The following is a 21,708-nucleotide window of genomic DNA, read 5'->3' as shown; positions in this document are numbered from 1 at the left end:
AATTTATGTGATTGGTTTTGTGTACTGAGGAAATGAACTAGTAACAAAAACTAGAATAATTACACTATCTGTAGCTCAAAATGTAGAGATAACTAAGTTTGTACTTATTGGAGCATGTAACATTACAAATCTGATGAGACAGCAGTTATACAAAAGAAAGTGAGCAAAAGATTTGCATGAAACTATAAAAATACTAATGAGACTATTGTTAGCAATATGTTATGTCTAAAATGAATTATTCCTTAACCTTGTCCTAAAAACACAATGTTATGGAAATATCATTTGAAATTCATTCACAAGACCTATGCAGAATTCATAAGCTATTGCTACTGTGATTATTTTCTTTTTTTACCCTCTTTCTCTATGTACGGGCACACATTCATGTATACTTATGTAGCCATTTCTGGTTGGTTTCTTATTTTCTACTATGTACTAGAGAAAGAATGAGATTATTAAATTTTATATTAAAAATTTAAATTTCTAATTTGGGTTTTCAAGATAAGATTTGCCAAAGAAGAATTTCAGGGGGAAAAAACAGTTATATTTATTAAATCAATATTTTAATGCTTACCTTACCCTGAAATTGTGTTTGGGGTAAAGTTAGTGTAGAAAAGTTAATGGTTCTGACAAAAAAAGTAATGAAGTATTTATAGCAATTTGCCCTTGCCGTTATCTCCAGTAGTATAATCAGTAGTTAGTATTATATCACATTCCTTTTTTAAATTTCATTTTTATGTTGCTTCATTTGTACTGTATTTTACTATAGTGTCCACCTGTCCACAACAGAGAGTGGGGACCCCTTGGATTGAGGAACTAATTGTATGGGTTCTTAGGTGGGAATAAGATCAGGTTAATATTAAAAATTAGGAGGGACTTGTTTTGAATAGAAGACATACTATTCTGAGACAAGAAAAGAAATAGTAAGAAAAGCTGCTGATATATGTTTGTTTGAAGGGATGGGAGGGCAGAGTTGAAGAACCTTAAACATTAGAATGCCTCTTTCCTCTAGGAGAGTTAAAACTATATGCCAAAACTGAGCAGAACAATCATGGTTTAGGGGAAATAGAGAAAATAAAGGATAGATGGTGTTAGAAATGAATCATAACCAAGGGCCTCAAATAAGATTGCTACTCTTAAAAAAAAAATGTTAGTAGCCACAGTCTACATTTTCTCTCCAGTGATCTTCAGTAGCTTCAGTTGACATTCTGATCAATGGAAAAACAGTCCTTAATAAATGGAGATGTGTGGTGGGTGGAGACCAAGAGATTGATAAATTCCAGAAATGAGGTTATGGGTGGAATAGCCAAGAAGATGAACACTAAAGAAAGAGGAATTTTTTTGTTTTTGTTTTTGTTTTTAATACAGCAAGACAAATAATTGTCTTAAAGTAGCAAAAGAAAGATGGGAAAATGAGGGCACTGCCATCAGAAGCTAAAGCTGATGAAATATGAAAGAACTGAACCAACTCTTCAAGAAAACTACTGGAGAATCTTTGGAGAGATAGTGAAGAGGACTCATAAGCCAAGCAGGAGAGAAAGAATTTTATTAAAAGACTGGGGGTGTTTAATGTTAATAAATAACATAAGGGAATTTTTGGAAGAGACAATGGAACAAAGAACCCAGGATAAAAGCACCCAACAGCGTGAGGCCCTGACCATCAGTGTGTGAGGTTAGAGAGTAGACCATTGCATTTGGGCATTTACAGAGGCTTCTAGAGATGAGAGGCCCAGATAGTTGACTTTTATGAAGGTATGGGCTGGCCGTTCTTATGGAGATCCCAGATGAGGCAGGAGACTAAAAAATTAGTCCAATGACTACAATCACCTATCAGTGTTCAAAGAGGTGGCTGTGGAGACTGCTATTTTCTTGTTTACCAAGGAAACCCTTTAATAAGGTTTCATTCACTCTGGTAAGATAACCTGGATCATTTTTAAGCTTAGAATTGCAGAAGGACTTTTATGATATTGATTTTACCTTTGATTAGGATGAATACATATTGAATCCTAAGTAGATGTTAGTTGTGAAACAGACTGAGTAAAAAAAATGTTTATATTTTTTGCATTCTATTGTCAACATGGCATATAGACACTCCATCAAAAAGATATGTCAAGTTAGGCAGGTATCCTTATCACATAAAAGGGTAATATGCAAATTAACTGTCACTTCATCACAAAGATGGCGGCACCCAGTCTCCTCAGCCTGCAGGAGTCCCCCAGTCCTAAGGGTATGGCTGCTGAGAGCGGGCAGCATGAGTGGCCTGACAAATGCTTGCTTCAATGCAATGGCAACAAGGCAAGCATTCCACCAGGGCCTCTGGGCAGCACGCACACATAGCCTACTACATGGAATCTTGGCAAGCATGTTCCTCCTGGGCGTCCCTTAGGCTTGCTGCTTAGATTGTCTTTCCTCCTGTGTCTGGAGAGAGGCTTAGGACCAGCTGTTGCTGGGTATTGCTATCCCTGAGACTGCAGCACCACAGGCACAGAGTGCTGGCACCCTCCGAAGTTGGGCACTGCTGTGGGGAGCAGTGCCCACTCTCTGGTATCCACCTGTACTTGGCATGTTTGGGGGAGGCAGCTGGGAGCAGACAGATCCTGGGCTTGGGAGTAGGGGGTGGAGTAGGGAGCAAGAGGGAGGAGCGGAGGTCAGGGTGAGATCCATTCCAATGGATCTCACTCCAAAGCTTCATTCAAATACAGAAAATTCTCCAGTGATATCAGAACCTTGGACCTCACCTTGGGCTTCTCTGTCTCCCCCACCTTTAAGCCGCAGCTTACCAACTTCAGGGAGGTAGGGTGTTTGAGATACCTGTCTTGGTAGAAAATAGTGCGGGAGCATCCCTCTGTTCATTTCTGACTGTTTTCTCTCTGTAAATCCTATTTCTGGTTTTCTACACTCTTTCTAATGGTGGCCTGGCTTTTGACAGCAAAATGAGACTCCTCTACAGTTTTACAGTAGATCTCATGGACTGATTCTGTTGCCTCATCCTCAGAAACCAGCAGGTGTATATGTCATGTTCATGTAAAAGCATTCAAACCTGTAGAGAATTTTTATGAATTTACTTGAGCCAAACTGTCCATGTTTTCCAGGAAGCAGAATCTCAAAGGGTTGGGACAATGATCTGGAAAATGGCTGTTTTTTTTGCTTTGTTTTATTCATTCTTCTTTATTTTTAATTAATATATTTTTATTGATTTCTGAGAGGAAGGAAGTGGGAGAGAGAGACAGAAACATCATCAGTGAGAATCACTGGTCAGCTGCCTCCTGCACACCCACAATAATGCAAGTTCCACCCTGGCCATGGAGAGCCTCTGGGGAGTGGGCCCCACAGAGATCAGAGAAACATGGGTAGTTGGCCTAAGCCGTCAGGGCTCCCAGATTGAAATGGACTCCTCTGAGGGCTCCCAGAATGGAGAGGGTGCAGAGCAGGCTGAGGACCTACCCCCTGTGCACGAATTTCATGCACCAGGCCTCTAGTAAATTTATAAAGAAAAACCAAAGAACATAACCATGTTTTATATCTTAACAGTAAGATGTTCTTTGTCAAGAGAGCCATTCCTGGCCCATTTTATTTTCTTAACATTGCTTTAATTAGAATTCTGATGGTATCTTTGAATGCTTGAATAAATTTTGAGATCATAGAAGCAATCTAGCCTATAAATGGTCCCCTTCTGGGAAGTCAAAGACTAAGGGCAGATCACTGAATGCTATGAAAAGTGTTACATTGCTCTTCATAATTGTTGTGGTTAGGTAAAACATAGAGATCAAATAGTTAAGGATTGATTAAGGCCCATTGACTTCATAAGTGGTTTATAAGAGTGAGAATCACCTGAAACCAGTGTATCAGGAAAGAATGTGGAAGCATTTGTAAAAAAACAAACAAACAAACAAACAAAAAAAAACCTCAGCTAATTTATAAATATCTGCCAAAGAGCAGTTTGGGATTTGGCCTTTTAGAAACAGAATGAATATGCATTGCTTCTGGGGGAAATTTTACATATGGTGAACAATTCTGCAAACATTAGGGCAAGGTTGGAGGTGCTGAATTAAATTATCTTCATCAGAGCATTTTTTAGTTTTGGAAAGTTGATTAGCTATCTTATCTGGAGTCATTGGACTCCAACTGGGCAGAACTCTAAAAATATAATATTATTAAAAGAAGTGATGGGAGCCCAGCTGGCATGGCTCAGTGGTTGAGGATTAACCTATGAACCAGGAGGTCAATTGATTTGATTCCCAGTTAGGGCACATGCCTGGGTTGTGGGCTCGATCCCCAGTGTGTGGGCATGCAGGTGGCAGCTGATCAATGATTCTCTTTCATCATTGATGTTTCTATCTCTCTCTTCCTCTCTGAAATCAATAAAAAAATATATTAATTAAAAAAAAGAATTGAGGGGGGATTTGAGACCAGATCTATTCTTTCACTGAGTCATATCAATAGATCTATTATTTCACTGAGTCATATAGACTAGATATATTATTTTACTGAGTCATATCTTGCTTTATATTTAGGTAATTGTAAAGCAATAGCTTTCCACTGATATGTTTTATAGTCTAGTTTTTAATGAAAAGGAAATGAAAGAGTTTCTTTTAAAACTTACTTTAATTCTTTTTTTTCCCAGTTGAGTCTTATAAATACCAATTAAAAGCATATTGTTAGTGGTCAGAACGTCCTATCTCTCTGCCACCCACACCCTGAGCATGCAAATCAGGTTTTAAGTCATCACTAGGAAGATAGATAATAATTAAATTTTTAATTCCCTGATTGAAAACATAGAAGCAAATGTCACACTCTTAAAATCATAAGCAGTTACTTATGCTCTTCCTGTTAAACACCTGCAACATTCTCATTCATTCATTCAACAGTTTACTGAGTGTCATCTGTGCTGTTATTTTTGTGTTAAGTCAAGTTTGCAGGAATTAGTATTAAGTTGATTTAGACAGGAATTTACCACTCAAAAATAGATATTCACCTTGTAGCTGAAAAAAAAACAAAACAAAACAGAAGCTATTGTCATCAATGGTAAGACAGAGAGTCCAGTAATGTCGCACTTAGATTTACGCCACACTCAATATTTAGACACTGAGAAATTGTGAAAATGCATAAATTAAGTCAGATGTTTACTTCTTGGTTTAGCTTGACTGTCTACAGATATATGATCCCCATAAGAAAATGATCTTCTCAATCCAAATATTCCATGAGCAAGGCTTTAACAGGGCCATTAATAACCTCAGCAACTGGCCCCAGGTGATTGATGACTGTGCCTGTCAGAGTGGATGAATTATAGGAGCTCAAGAGACAACCAGGCAGGGCCTACACACACTCGTGTGTGTAAACATCAAAATGAGCACTATGTACATCGTGACGTTCTTCTGTCAAGTAGATAAATCAGGATGGAGATGCTTGGACTTGACTTTTTGAAATTAGCCTCGAATACTAACCAGTGTCAAAATAGCCAGCATGCTTCTGCCTCTTCTAAACCTAGGTAGTCCCAAAAAGTGGTATCACATTTGGACCTATAATGTTAAAGGCCAAAAGGGGAGACAGTTTACAGTTTATGAAATTAATTATGTAAGTTATTGCTGAGCGCTCTTTATAGTAGACTTAGTATATAAATATTGGACAAGTACCAAATGCTAGCTTTGTGAGGTTGGGAATGGAATTGTGATAGAGGACAGATTTGATTCTAGGGATTTTCCTGATATAGTAGGAGTTCCTTAATCACATGTAGCACAAAAATAAGTAAGTAAATAAATAAATAATAAGTAAATAAGTAAATGGAAACAATGAGTTTCTAAAATATTATGAAAGGCCTTATTTCCCACAAACAACTTCCTTTATAAAAATAGTGCTTATGAAACCAATGAACGAAAAACTCTAGGGGGGGAGGGCATCTATGGGCATGGGGGGGGAGGGCAATGGAAAGATATGTACACATATAATACCTTAATAAAAAAATAGTGCTTATGTTTCTCTAGAAAACATTTCAGAAGGATTAGGCTCTTTCTAAAGGCATTGTTGGATATTAGCATATGTTACCTTTAATTCACTAAATAATCCCTGAAGATTTCACAGAGAAAATCAAATTCCATAAAAACAAAATGGAAAATTCATGAAAGTCAGCTTTACTAAGAATGGCACTAGTCCCTCTGACAGCCCTGACCTCCCTCCAAGGTCTGTAACTGAAGGATGACTGCTACCTGTGTGCACATAATGTACAGACTTTGGGGAGGGTTTCACATAGTTATTGTTTACTTCAAGGAATCCGGTTGAAAGGTACTTAGTTTCTTGTTTGCTCCAGAGTTCCATTCTGTAGTTTTACCCTATTTTCCAACAACGCACAAAAGTTAGATTGAACTATTTTGGCAGGAAATACTTGGGTATAAATTTAGACTTCTCTTACTAAACAACAAAATTTTAATTCATGGTGATTTTTTTTCTACTTTAATAGTAGAAGCCTTTTTTATTATGTCATACTATATTACTTTTAGTGAGAAATTTTTTATGGAAATGTTATACAATTTCTATTTACAAATTCAGTGAACAAGAAATATCACAGGCAATAACATCTAAAGGACTTTTCTATGGGTTTGCCAAATACTGAAACAAATTTAAAAATAGCTTAAGCGAAAATAAAATTCTCAGTGTCTTAATTAAATTATGTCTTAAGAGCTATTTGAATGTCAAAATACATGATCTGTTGCCTTTAAATCTAGGACCCCAAACTTACTTTTGAAAGAAATTCAGAACAGTGTGTACATTTCCACAAAGCAAGGTTATTATTATTTTTATTTATTTTTATTTTTTGCTCACTGTAATTACTGTGTCAAAAAGGAAGATTGCTTAAAGAAAGAATTAGTGGCTAATAGAAATAGAGCAAGGTGGAAAACATTTAATTGAAGACAGATTTGATGATTTTATAACAAAAAAAACAAATCCTCCAGCAATTCTGACCTCTTACCTCTATAAAGAATTATAGAAGTTTTTTTTACAAAGATCTCTTTTCTGAATCACAATACAAATTTTGTGGGGCTTGTTCTGTTGCTCAGACAATTTTGTGATACATGTCCTTCTTACTTCCAAAAAAATGTTATTCTTTTGAGAATTATACAAAATGTGATTCAATATATCTCCAGGTGCTGTGTCTTTGCATATGTAGTATAGCCATATTTATTAATTTATTTAAAAGGTCAATAAGAAAGATTCATAGAAAAGGGTAGCCTGTACCGTGCAAGCAATATAAATGGAAATAATGATTTTATTCTTTGTTAAATGTTGTTCAACTGTTTTGTTTTGTTTTTTAACAAAATCCAGGAAATTGTTATCTCAAAGGTTACTATTCATGTTCAATATACACATATAAAGAACTGCACTCATATAGATAAAAGTTAACTGCAATTAATTCTTAGTCTTTATATTTTACAATTAAACTCCACTTTCAATGATCTTTAGTTCTTAGCTTATTACTACTACTACTACTACTATTATTATTATTATTATTATTATTATTATTATTATTATTATTTTACCTTCAGTAAGTTCATTATCTTAACAAGAACTGAGATAAAGAAGAGCGTTGTTATCACGTGTCAATTTTGCTATCATGTTTTAAAGCAGCTTTGCTGAAATGCCCAGAAGAACATAAATGAAAATTAGTTGCAAAACCAATGTTTTTGCAAAAAACATTCTTTCTTTAAGCAATCTTCCTTTTTGACACAGTAATTACAGTGAGCAATAAAAAATAAAATGTTTTGCAAAACATTTAAACTATGTTTTTAATGGTTTTCAGAGAGAAGAAGGCAGAGGGAGATAGAAACATCAATAATGAGAGAGAATGAATGACCAGCTGCCTCCTGCACACCCTCCACTGGGGATCGAGCCCACAACCTGGGCATGTTCCCTGACTGGGGAATCAAACCATGACCTCCTGGTTCATAGGTTGATGATGCTCAACCCCTGACCCACCTTGGCTGGGCAAAGCCAATGCTTTTTAAACGTGACCCGTACATTTGATAGATCTGTTATCTCTGTTCTTTGCGGAGGACCCACAGTCGTTTGTAATATGGAAAAAGTGGATTGTCTAGTCTCAGGGCAGAAAGACATGGAATTCTGTTTCTCTTTGTAGAAGCCTTCTCGTGTTTTTATGAAATCAGTACTTACACTATGTAATATCAATGACTACTGACTTTGATAGTATTCTTGACTTTTTAATTTTTTTTTATAAGAACCGACTTTATATTTTGGTCCCAGATTTTCCACATGACCTACGACCTGGCCAGCGCGGTGGTGCGCATCTTCAACCTCATCGGCATGATGCTGCTGCTGTGCCACTGGGACGGCTGCCTGCAGTTCCTGGTGCCGCTGCTGCAGGACTTCCCCTCCGACTGCTGGGTGTCGCTCAACAAGATGGTCGTAAGTCCCTCCTGTGTGTCCCACTCCACATTTGCCATGCCCTCCCAACAAGCTGTCTGTTTCTGTTAGAATGACCTCATTTCCCTGCACCAATGTTCAGAGAAAGCTTCCTTTTGCTTCCATGGATGGAAAATCAGATGTTATGCTTCTGTTCTACAACAAAATTTCATCTACGTGAAATGTTCCTGGGGATGTACCAGTATATGTTACAGCCTCTATGTTTAGATATCTCACTTTGGTATCTGGAGGCATTTTATTTCATAGGTACAGGTACAAACATGCACACAAATAACCATAGTGCAACATTCTTTCAAATGCCTATTCCTTCCCTAACCGCTCTGGCTCAGAGCATTGGCCTGCGGACTGAGGAGTTCCAGGTTCGATTCTAGTCAAAGGAACGTGCCTGAGTTGCGGGTTCGATCCCCAGTGTGGGCTGTGCAAGAGGCAGCCAATCAATGATTGCCTCTCATCCTTGATGTTTCTCTCTTTCTCTCTCTCTCTCTCTTTCTCCTCCATTCTAAAATCAATAAAAATAATAATAATAAAAACAAATAAAATGCCTACTCTGTGGCTCAGTTGTTCGGGCATCTTCCAGTGCACCAAAAGTCTGACAGTTTGATTCCCAGTCAGGGCACATGCTCTGGTTACAGACTCGATCCCTGGTAAGCAACATGATGTTTTGTTCTCACATCGATGTTTCTGTCTCTCCCTCTCTCTTCCTCTAGCTCAAATTCAGTGCCTACTTAAATGTTTACTCTTTAGAATAACTTCTTTCTTTCAACTTGATTTTAGCATTTACAATATTTATGACATTCAATTCTAGGCATTCTTAAACATACAGAGACATGTGTCTTAGTATAAAAGCAAATGAGCTGGTTATAAGGTGCAATGATATTTCAAACAGTAATTTTTTCTCGGGAAAACTTCATGGCAAAGGTAGCATTTAAACTTTGCCCTAAAAGATATGAAAATACCTTTAAAATATGTGAAGTGAAATATAACCGTATTCACATTAAGTCTAACAGTATATGTTTTGCTCTAAATAGTGCAAACTCAAAAAAGAGGTGAAGCAATAGTGAATATTTTTCATATGTACATTTGTAAATATTTGTTCTACTTTTTGTGTTGTAGAAAACTTTCCATAAAAAAGTCATAAAGGAGAAGTGAAAATCTAATGTACGAAAAAAGTGCCCTACACTTGTATGTCATGCTTAATATACACAATATTCTCTCTTATTAGTCCTCACAGCACCAGGGAGAGGTAAGCACAGTCCCCCTCTATTTTTAGAAGTTAAACTAATTATCCAATGCCTCACCATGAGTATGGATTCTAGAACCAAGGTTAGAATGCCTAGCTATCTGATGCCACAATCTCTGTTCTAAACCACACTAGAATGTCTTGTATGGTACAGATTACAAAGAACAGTTAGAAGTAATTGTGAAAGCCCAGACAGCATGGCACAGTGTTTGAGTGGCAGCCTATGAATCAGGAGGTTGTTGTTCGATTCCGAATCAGGACACATGCCCAGGTGGGTTGTGACTCGATCCCAATGAGGGGCATGCAGGAGGCAGCTGATAAGTGATTCTTTCCTATTATTGATTATTGATGTTTCTCGCCTCGCCTCCCCTCCCCTCCCCTCCCCTCCCCTCCCCTCCCCTCCCCTCCCCTCTCCTCTCCTCTCCTCTCTTTTCTGAAATCAGTAATTTATATATGTAATTATGAAAGATAGAATATTTGGTCACAACACACAGTAGCAGTAGAAAGTCACTCTAAAATTACCATTTGAGCTGTGAAACTAAAAAGTGGCACCTGATATGAAATGTAGATACAGAAAAACAAAGTCAAACTGGGAATGCAAACTTAAGAGACCAGACAAGGAGGATTGTAGATGGTGAAACTGGTCATTCTTGGTTATCGGATTAAAAGTTATGCATTGTCCATATGACATTGATATTAAATTATTTATAAGAAAGTTTAGTGAATTCCTTGTGCCTTCCTTCTTTTCCACATCTTTCATTTTAAATCATTTATATCCTCAAATATTATTTTGAATCTTTCTTAACCATATTTGCATTTAAAGCTAAATTCTTGTCTCTCTCTCTCTCTCTCTCTCTCTCTCTCTCTCTATATATATATATATATATATATATATATATATATATATCTTCTTAACTACATTTACATTGTTATTTATATTCATATACAAATATTTTTTAAAAATTCTCTTTAACTATAATCACATTTATATCTATATTTTTATGTATACCAATATATCACTAGCTAATTATCCATATACGTCCTATGATGAGAACTCAGAGTTCATGTTATAACTATTCTGTATCTTTAATGAGTAATTTATTCAATATATTTTCCTTTTATTAACTGTTTCTAATTTGCATTTCATTCCATAGAAGTAGGTTCAGTTCCTCTCAGCTATTTCCTTTGCAATCTTTATTAATTCATCACTAAAATAATTATTTAAATGTGTGTGTTTTTTAAGTCAGTCAATACTATGGTGAATTATTTGAATTGCTGAAATAGGAGATTTGACTAGCAAAACGCTACCAGAAATGGGATTGATATTGCTTTGCATTTGCAATATTTGCTTTTGTTTTATTCAAGAAATGTTTGAATTATAAAATTCTAGCTGGATGAAAATATTGTATTAGTGTGATAATTAATGTCTAATATAATTAATTTGAAAAATCTTGTCATTCCCATGACATTTTGTGACTATGATTTAGGCATATCACATTAACATTGTCTTAGTTCATTATTAAAGGAACTAGAAGTAATGGTATTTGGTTTAAATTACAGATATTAAATATTTATTTTAAGAATCTAAGAACATGAAAATTATGACAATTTTGAGCTAACATTTTAATTTTGGTGGTATTTAGGGAATGATTTTCCAGAATAAATAGAGAAGAATTTGTAGCTAAATAATATGTTCATAGAGGCAGGTTTCTCTCCTTGAAGTTTGCAAGATTACTCTCTGGGATCCCACAAGTTTCCCCAGCAATCTCGTAAACACTGGCAATAGTTAGAAGAGCATATTATGAGCATATTATGAATGCCCTAACTATGGAGTCTGGATTTGCTTTGGTTGAAGTGTGTTGTGTCATGAGGTGTTATTTAAAATAATTCTGGCTTATGGGTTAATAAATAAACAATCCATTTATACTAAATGAAAGTTAAATGACATATTAAATGTGATACAAAATTTTCACTGGACTCAAAAGGAGAAATGAGTTGGAAAACTTAATCATTTTTATAGAGCCCATGGTTGTATTGTGTTAAACTATACACTCTACAATAGTTAGTGCCATAACAGCACTATATTTGCTCTAGAGGTTCGGTGCACAAAATCTGTGCATAGGAGGGCAGGGGTGTCCCTCAGCCCAGCTTGTACCCTCTCCAATCTGGCATCCCTCTCCCAATCCAGGACTGCTGAATCCCAATTGCTTGCCTGCCTGCCTTCCTGATTTCCCCTAACTACTTCTGCCTGCCAGCCTGTTCTCCCCCTAACTACTCTCCTGCCAGCCTGATTGCCCCTAACTGCCCTCTACTGCCTGTCTGGTCACCCCCAACTTCCCTCCCTTGAAGGCCTGATCCCCCCCCCCCCCCCCCCCCCGCTCAACTGGCTGCCCCTGCAGGCCTGGTTGCTCCCAAATGCCCTCCCCTGCAGGCCTTGGTCCCCCAAAACTGTCCTCCCCTGCAGGTCTGGTTGCCCCCAACTGTCCTCCTCTGATGGCCCTGTCACCCCTAACTGCCTTCTCTTGCTGTCCTGATTGCCCACAACTACCCTCCCCTGCTGGCCATTTTGTGGTGGCCATTTTTGACCACATGGGGGTGGCCATCTTGTGTGTTGGAGTGATGGTCAATTTTATTATTTCCTCTTTATTATATAGGAGATTGTATGCAGCTATCTGGTTTCAGCAAAACAGCATCATCCGTCTGAGTAGATTTGTACTAAGATACATTGATTATTTTTTTAGTGTCTGCTTTGTAAATTTCTTTTTGTTTTTATTTTGCAAGAGCTATAAATACATTTATAGCTCAAACAAAGCTATAGTCACCACAAGTACACTGGGGCACTAAAGTAGGAAGAGTTGTTTGTTGGTATCTACTTTAAGGGACTTATTTGGAAAGAAAAGGAATATATGTCATTTGTTTGCCAGTTTCCATACCCAAGCAGAATGTTGAAAACTAGGATTATTATATTATCTATTCAAGCTGTAGCAAATATACAAAGACAAAGTTAAAATTGGTTCACTTTTTTTTTTTTTTTTACAAAGCCCAGTGAACTACTTAGATAATGATTGATTGAGATAATATAACGGATTATATAACTAAACATAAAGCTAAAATATCTTAATTTAAAATATATGTCCTCTCTTGAGGTATAGCAATGTATTATAGATCTATAATCCTATAAATTAAAAATTGCGTTAATACATTGTTGATTTTTTTTCTAAGTAGAATGTATTGCCACAGACTTTTTTAAAAGTCCTGATAAGAAGGAACTAATTTGCTGACAAGTCACTATGTAGCTCTTCTGGAAAAAAATGCATTCATAGGTCCTATGAGTGATTATAACAAAGTAGGTTAGCAGCCTGCTGAGTACTGTAGTTCTCCTTCACCATCCAATTCCCTATTTCTGCCTAATAGGAAAACCAGTCTGGTGCCAGCTCTCTATTGAATAGAAACCTCGTCACAAAAGGAACAATTCACCTACTGTGTTCTTCCTTCTCAGACATGTGCCCAGTTATGGAAACAATCCTATGGAAATGAGTTCTAATCTGGTCTTTTGTTTTCAAATGAGACATGTAAGAGAAAATGTGTTAACATGAATTGTCCTTCTATCCAAAGAAGGACAAAAGGTATTACCTATATTACATATTGGCTAAGACTGCATTAAGTGGCCTTACCAGTACCAAGACCGATACAGAAGTTTCAAACATGTTTGTTCTTCTTATGTACACCAGCTCTTCCATTTTAAGCAACAAACGGCTAGAAGCAGCACCATTCATGCCAACTAGCATAGCCAATTTATCAGACAAGACCTTGGGAACATGTAGTAGAATCATGAGCTCGTCTTCTCTATATTTTAAAGGCATAGAGATGGTCCAGTGAGACCAAAGTTAAATACTCTTCTAGCACCACCAGCCAGCTGCCTCTGAATCTCGGCTCTATCTCAGTGGGATGTAACACCTGGCCTCCCTGTATAACCTGTTATCTCCAACTCCATGTATAGAGCTATGAGCATATCATCTGTGGGCTCTAACCATTTACTGTAATTGTCTAAGCTAGATAAAGATGAAAGATTTCGGAAGAAAATTTGAGAACTCACCATCATATCTTTGTAATTCATAAAAAGATATATAATCATGAACCACTGTATAGTGTATGTATTCCAATATAATTTTCTAGAATATATTATAAGATCAACAAAAGTTTTCTCTAAATATATTCTAAAGATAAAAGTAGATATTGATTATGGTAGCTACTTACACTACCACCAAAGTAATCACATGCATACAGAGCACCTGTGTTAGCCTTTGCCATTGTGATCAGTGTGGTCATCTAAGATCCTTTAGTCTGCAAGTTAGGGAAGGGCTTCGGGTAGAAAAAGCTTTAGTTTCAATTGTATTCAAATGAGGATATAATTCAGTTTGATCATCTCAATTTGCATGAACTGTATTTTTGTCCTTTAGATGACTTTTAAAAACAAATTGTGTCCTAAGTCCAGCTGGTGATTCATATTTGTAAAAACTTATTTACCTAAATGGAATTTATAAGATGTTTTGGAAAATACCATTTCAGGTGTTACCCATTCAGTGGTACCTTTGCTAACTCCTCACTACTCCCCAATTGAAACTAAATAATTAATGCTCCATTAAATGATGATTATATTCCATATAGCACTTTTGTAATTCAGTTCTCAATTATCTTACTAATTCTTTAAAAAAAAAAAAAAAAAAAAAAAGGGCGGGGGGAAGTTTGGCATAGGTCCATAATCAGTAAATATTAGGCAAATGAAATTAAAGATTTATTAATCTTCAACTTTTAAAGATTTTATTCATGACTTCTCCTGGAGGTACATTTTATATGCAAACACCAATGAAAACATACATTATGAATTAAGAATGAGATATTCAACTCATCTGTCAAAGATCAAGCAGGAAGTTAGTGACAGAACTGGATCTAAGATAGCATCTAAATAACCTTTAGAGTGAGGGAAACATTGATGGCATTTAGTAATAGTTGGAGCAAAGACCAATAAATGAGAGAGTGTAATTAGAATGCCTTTAGTCTTGTGTAAGGATGTCTTCTGTGAAGGTGAACTGAGTATACAGGGATAAACTCTAGGGAAATTGAACTCAAAGTCACTACTTTGGTACTCCAGGTGAGCCCAGCTCCCTAGCCCATGTGAAGTGTACTTTAAGATGAAGATATTGTGAAGAAGAGATGGTGGACTAATTGCACAGGATCTTCCACAAACTGAAAATTGGGATAAACCACTTGTCCATGAAGTAGGTAAATAATGTGTGAATTTATAGAGAGGACAAAGAAATGCTGCAAATTACAGCCTGATAGATTGGATGTTGGTTCCAAGCAAGATTCCACATCCTATATAATAAAAGGCTAATATGCAAATCTACTGAATGGCGGAACGACCAGTCACTATGACACACACTGACCACTAGGGGGCAGACATTCAATGCAAGAGCTGCCCCCTGGTGGTCAGTGCACTCCCACAGGGGGAGCGCCACTCAGCCAGAAGGTGGGCCCATGGCTGGTGAGCACAGCGGCAGTGCTGAGAGCCCCTCCTGCCTCCACAGCAGCTCTAAGGATATCCGACTATTGGCTTAGGCTCACTCTCTATCAATCAGACATCCCCTGAGGGCTTCTGGACTGTAAGAGGGTGCAGTAGGCCGGGCTAAGGAACCCCCCCCCCCCCCCAGAGTGCACAAATTTCTTGCACTGGGCCTCTAGTTAAATTATAAAATAAATTATTTTTGAGCACTGAAAAAAGGCAGTGTGTGGTCAAAACAAGCACTTGTTTAATACAACCAAGTCATAACAATCTGCCTTTTTAAAATTCTCTCTTCATTTGTAGATAACTTATCATGGGAGGAAAAGAGATTGTTGAAAACGTTATGTACATATACCAGCCCACTTATTTTTTTTTTTTCTAAAATGATCATTAGACTAATACAAACAGTTTATACAATGCTTTCTTCATCATATCTTATCAAATATTTGGATTAATAGAATATTGAATTGAGTGGGTAAAGAGTTGGTTGAGTGAACCCCAAAGTGCAGGTTAATAGATAGACATCAACATAGAAGATGTTTAGTGTACCTCTGTGGGATGTGACAGTTTTTCAACATAATAATCCAATGTCTTTTCCACATATTAATAACCCCCTGGTTGCAGTCACTGAAGATGCAGCTAACAGACATCAAAAGAGAATGCTGGGTTATAGTCTCACATTCAAGAAGGTCTTGTTAAAAAGAATGATGAACTGAATCTAATAAAAGGGAATTTTTATGTGGCAGAACAAAAGGTCTTTAATAATGTCAGGGGGGAAAAAGGCAAGGGACAAGTACAGGAATCAGGCAAGGATGTGATAAATACATAGGGTTTTTCTGGCTGTAGTTTTAATATCCTATATAATAAAAGCTTAGTGTGCAGATTGTCCTCTCAACCAGGAGTTCTTCTGGGAGTTTGACCAGGGCATGGGGCCAGTCAGGGGAAGGGAGGGAGGCTTCAGCAGGCAGCAGTGGCAAGAGGCTCCCGATGGTGACAGCAGTGGCAGGCGGCTGAGGGAGAGGGGGAAAGCGGAGGTATCTGGCCAGCAGCCAGCTACAGCTAGGGACCCTACCAGTGCACCAATTTAGAACACTGGGCCTCTAGTATATCAATAATTAAGACCCATGTTAATTAGAAAATTCTAAGCAACCGTATTTTTACAAGAAAAAATATTTAGTTTAATTTGGAGCATCCCCGTTATAAGAATTTTTGATTCTACAGGCAATTATTTTCTGACCAAAAGGTACCTAATTATCTCTTTGAAAGGTAAATGCTCACTGGTTATCTCCTTTTATTCCTAATATGCTTTTAAACTAATTTAGATCCACTTATAAATTTATTTGTATGTAATATAAATTAAGGACAGTGTGACATGTCCATAATTAACTTGTTTCTCAATAACCACTTTTTCTCAGAGAACCCTCTTGATTCTTTGACAGTGTATTTAGATGTTAAGGAAGCACTAAAGTGCGCCTGCAGTTTGTAAAAATCCGTGAAGAGTGTGCCAGGAAGAATGGAATCCTGCCAGATTGAACAAAAGAGATGCCATTATCTTTACACAGAATCTTTTCAATTGTGTGAACAGGGAAGGGGCTCATTGCTTCGCAATGTGTCTTTCTTTGCAGTGTATCTCTTAAGGAGTAGCAGAATTTAGTTCTTAAAACTCAATCCCTCTTTGTGATAGATCACAGGGATAAACTCCCCGAGAAACTTAGAAGTGTGTGATCCTCCTTCAAAAAACTAACATCTGATAAGAATTTACTCTATTTTTATTTATTACTAGTAATAAGAAAAATCTTTAAAATTAAAACAAAAGTATTATTCTGGATTAAGTTAATCATTTGCCAAATAACACATTTCTCCGTGCAATACAGAGGAAAAGATGGACTTACTGGTTAACTTGCAGGAAGTGAGAAATTGCATATTTCACACTTGACTTCACCCAAAATAAGGCCAAACCTTACATTGTGATGCAGCTGCTTGTAAAGTTGCTGATTATTTTCATGGCTGTCAAGTTATGGAAAATTGAACCTACAGCTTCCCCAAAATGCTCATGTCTTTATTACTTACATAATAAGTAAGTTAATTACTTTCTCCCTCTATAAATTTTAATTTGTGAAATTACATTTTCTAGAGGATCAAGAGCAACCTTAGTGAGAAGGGTTAAATCTCTATGAAATAAACAACTGGTTAACCAAACATCTATAACACATCTGATTAATATTAATAAAACACAGTTAATCAAAGCCTGAAACAGCCTTGTTTTTTTATTTTTTATTTTTTTTTTTTACTTATTTCCCAATAGCTTGGTGAAAAGGAGTTCAATGGCAAGAGAAATGGGAAAAGTGCCTGATATTTATTTTAAAAGATAATTTTAGTACAGAATTAATGCAGATTTAGCCCAACCCAGTCCTCAAGACTATGCTGCTTTGTAGCATAAAACAGTTGAATATACAATGGTAATCCAAAAAAAGTCTTAAATGTCAAATAGTTATTTAATATTGTTTATAATATTCCACTTATCATGACAGAAAAAAAAAATTTTCAACAACTTTTGAAACCCAAAAATACCCTATTACTAGCAGGATCAACTAAGTTAATAAAAATAATCAGAAAACGTTATTCTCTAAAAATACTATTTAATATATAAATTTGACTGCACATAGAAAATTCTTTCAAACAACTTGAGACTATCAAATGAAATTAACTTTTGAAAAATATATTTTTTAATGAAGTCCAATTTGATCAAAGGGTATTACTCAACAATTGTCTGACCTAATTAAACTGATTTCAAAATGAATAGCAAACTTAAATGCCTACAGGAGCCAATCTAGTGATACTGAGGTGTGAATTAGACCAAGTGTAAGAGGAAAAACAGCTGCTTGCCTTTGGTGATCAAGGGACACAGCTGCTCCTCAAATGGAGCTGGTGATTATCAGGTAGAAATTAATGCCCAATGGTGCCCAGCAGACCTTCAAGTTTCCAACTTCTGAAAGTGATCAGTTAGTTCATAAGGTGGAAACCAGGAATATGGGCTTTGTAACTACAGTATCGGCCTCTTCCTTCAGACTCAGGCCCTCACAGAATTTCCCCTTCCTTCCCATTTACAAAGGAGAAAAGCAGTCAATGAAAGGCACCAGGAAAAATGAAAGGGGATTTGTTCACATTCGTGGCTCAGTCTGGACTTACCACACTGCTTACATGATATCAATTTCTTTTACAAGAATTAATTGGTTTGACAATTTCTCTAAATAATATAAATTATCAAAAGGTTATGATTTGAGAAAACTGGCCTTGACAAAATACATAAATAAAATGTAAAAAGGCAAGACCAATTTAGCACTGTTCACTAGAATTCGTTGTCGTTGCAAGGGGAAAATAATGCAATTTTGGTATGAAAACAAGTGAAAAATTGACCACTTGGATTCTGTTGTGAAGGGTTTTCTCAAAATTAAAAGCCGTGATCTTCACTTCCCCCGTTGTGTACTACCGAGAAATACCTGGTGAGCAACCCATTAATCAATAAATCAAGACCTAGAACTTCCCTGCAGCTAGGGCCATCGTTACCTGACTTAGGGGACCTGCAATTCAAGCTTTAGTCTCTAGATATTCCAGATGAAGAAGAGCTTTATTAAGGATGATTATGAAGCTTCATCCTTATGCCAGTAATAAAATTAAAAAATATATCCAGCATCTTAACTTTATCATAAAGAAGATTCCTTCCTTTGCAAGGATGTAGTGTTCAGACTGGACTGAAAAATACTTGGAGAAGTATATTGTATATTCAATTAGGTGTAATCCTTCTCACCCCATACTGCTGGAGTAATATGTACCCACCTATTGTCATTAACTTGGGAGGCACTAGTAGCATTTACGGATTATCTACCTATCAACCTACCTACCCATTTTTTTTTTTTTTTGAGTGACTATTTTTGTATCTGCTGTTGTGGTACGAAAATAGATTGATAATAAAGCAATGTCTTGTTCTCATGGTTGTCTTTTTTCCAGGAAAATAAAAAATAAACAAAATAAAGAGCTGTAAAGGGTAATTCCAGACAGCACAAATCCTATTAAAAGAATCTAAAGCAGGAGAACAGAACACAGTGACCTGGGTCAAGCAGATCTATTTAAGACAGCATGGTTTTTAGATGCCACCTCTGAAAAGATGGCATCTGAGCCAAGAACTCAAAGAAAGGGAAGAATGAGTTATGCAGATATCGGGAAGGCGAGGCATCAGGAGGAAGGGACAGCCTGTGTGGGGCTGACTGGTGGCTGGAGATATAATGTTGGAAGGGTACCCCCGGGCCAGCCACGTCACAGCAGGCCTTGGAGATTCGGGAACTTATGCTCTGTGACATGGGGAGCTCAATGAGACCCAGTTTTCTGAGCTGTGAGAGCCCCTTCCAGGGCAGACAGGACCCAGAGGAGGGCATCCGATGTTCTTACTTCCCAGGGGAAATTGGAGTGCCGGGCACCGAGGTGCAAGTGTGGCAGCAAATGTCCCAGTAAGTTGGCATCAAGCCAGTGGTTGGGACAAAGCAGCAGAGCCCAGAGCAGCGCAGCACTGGGCTGTGTGCGATCGAAGCTAAGGCAGGTGGGCACAGCAGCAGGTGGGCAGCAGCCCATGAGCTTGACCTGAACTAGTGAGGTCTGGCAGTGGGGCAGCAGCTGCTGTCCCTGGGAGGGCAAGGAAACACATGAACTACAAAAGTAAGTCAAACTGATTTGAGTACATGTGACATATTTCCTGGCTTAAGGATAAACGACAGACCTAAGTGTCTTTAGTCATGAAGGGGGGAGGAACAGTACTTAATTTAGATATAAACATTATCAGACCTCATGCTATTCTAGAGAGAGAGAGCATTCTGGGAGATTCATTATTTCATTATGCCAGGCAGTCAACAAATGTTTCCTGATAGTCGGCTCTGTGCACCCAGCACTGTGGTAGGTCCATTATCCTGCCCTGGGAGTCCTATGCCCTCATTGAACTTGGGGCTATAAAAGGAATAAATGAGGGTAAGCTTGATTTCTTCAAGTATTGTGTTTAGTGAAGAGAAACCAAAACAAACGTTGGATGTGCAGCTGTCTCGAATCTCCAGTGATGTTTGAGCTCTTTGATTTATGTCTTTGTCATCGGTATTTGAGAGTCTCAACCTTTATCCCAAACTGAAGCTGATTCTTAGTCAACATGTATAATGATTTTCAGATGTTCGTATTTGATTTTTCTTTTTAATCTCCTTTAATATCCCTACTTCTGGGAAGTCCTGTTAAAGAATTCAGTGTACTTGCATTTATATAAAAGTAGGTCTTTGAAAACCCATTCTATGATGCTGCTATGATTATGAAAGTCATATCCTGTTGTTTTCCTGGTGATCTGCTTTAACTGGAGAGGACCTTCCATGTCCCTGTGAGCCACATTCTCTATCTCATCTGCTCATGTATTGCTGCAGAGTACCCAGAATAATGTCATGGAAACAAAATGGGACTATTGTTTAAAGGGATATTTCAATTGGACTTGTTTCTCTCTAAGAGACAAAAGATAATATATACATTATTTTCCATTTTAACATATTATATTTCTTTATTTTCATGTGATAGAAAAGAAAACTTAATAAAAAACAAACAAACAAACATACATTAAATCAAGGTCTTTAATTTGAAGGCTAAGGTATCATTTGCCCCATTACGTTTCCCTGATATATTTTTCTTATTGAAATTTGATTTTTAGCAAATGTGCACTATAGCTACCTGATGTGTTGATGGAATTGTATTCTGTGTGAACCTTTGGAATTGTAATAGTGTCAAGGAAGATGTCCTACAGAGTGTCTCTAGGGATGTTGGAGAGAGGGGAAAGAGAGAGAGAAGGAGGAGGAGGAGGAGGAGGAGGAGGAGGAGGAGGAGGAGGAGGAGGAGGAGGAGGAGGAAGAGAAGGAGGAGGAGGAGGAGGAGGAAGATGAGGAGGAGGAGGAGGAGAAGGAAGAGGAGGAAGAGAAGGAAGAGGAGAAGCGAGATTTGAGCATCATAATTCAGTTCAAGGAAAGAAGTTACACTCAGGCCCCCTTTTGGCATTTATCTCCTCCCTCCATCACCTGCTGCTTGCCTGAGGAGGGGAAGCTGCACTAAACTGAGAAGAAAACATTCCATAGTGACCTTCAGTAAAGTTCTGATGGACCACTGGTAGCTGAATACATAAAATAATCAATATGTCAAATGGAAAGAGTGCTTTATAAAAATGTAATGATGCGGTAAGAAGGCACAGCAATTATCCATTGAAGCATATCTTCTAGTCACGCAGGAGAGTTTTCTGACCAAGGCAAGATGCTCCTGAACCTGAGAAGTTCAGTACCCCAGAATTCTCTCATGTGATAGCTGTGGTATTAGGCATGTGGTGTTGTGCATGGTGATTTTCATCAAGGTTGCTATGAAAGAGACATCACTTATAGGCACATTCTTGCCCTAGACGGCTTGGCTCAGT

The 21,708-nt window shown here is 37.3% G+C and overlaps 1 protein-coding gene across 2 annotated transcripts in view; it reads left to right on the top strand.

Annotated features, from left to right (window-relative positions):
- Positions 1-21,708, top strand: part of HCN1 (hyperpolarization activated cyclic nucleotide gated potassium channel 1) — a 267,988-nt gene that overhangs the window by 153,279 nt on the left and 93,001 nt on the right. The window contains exon 3 of one of the 2 annotated variants that reach the window (XM_084881671.1): positions 8,251-8,412. The exons of the other annotated variant lie outside the window; for it this stretch is intronic. Coding sequence (XP_084737797.1) covers positions 8,251-8,412 — 162 coding nt within the window. The remainder of the gene's footprint in view (positions 1-8,250; positions 8,413-21,708) is intronic. 2 annotated transcript variants of the gene reach the window in all.

Source organism: Pipistrellus hanaki, assembly GCF_964339955.1.
Source record: "Pipistrellus hanaki genome assembly, chromosome: 4".
Classification (NCBI taxonomy): Eukaryota; Metazoa; Chordata; class Mammalia; order Chiroptera; family Vespertilionidae; genus Pipistrellus; species Pipistrellus hanaki.
This window is presented reverse-complemented; position numbering and strand designations above follow the sequence as displayed.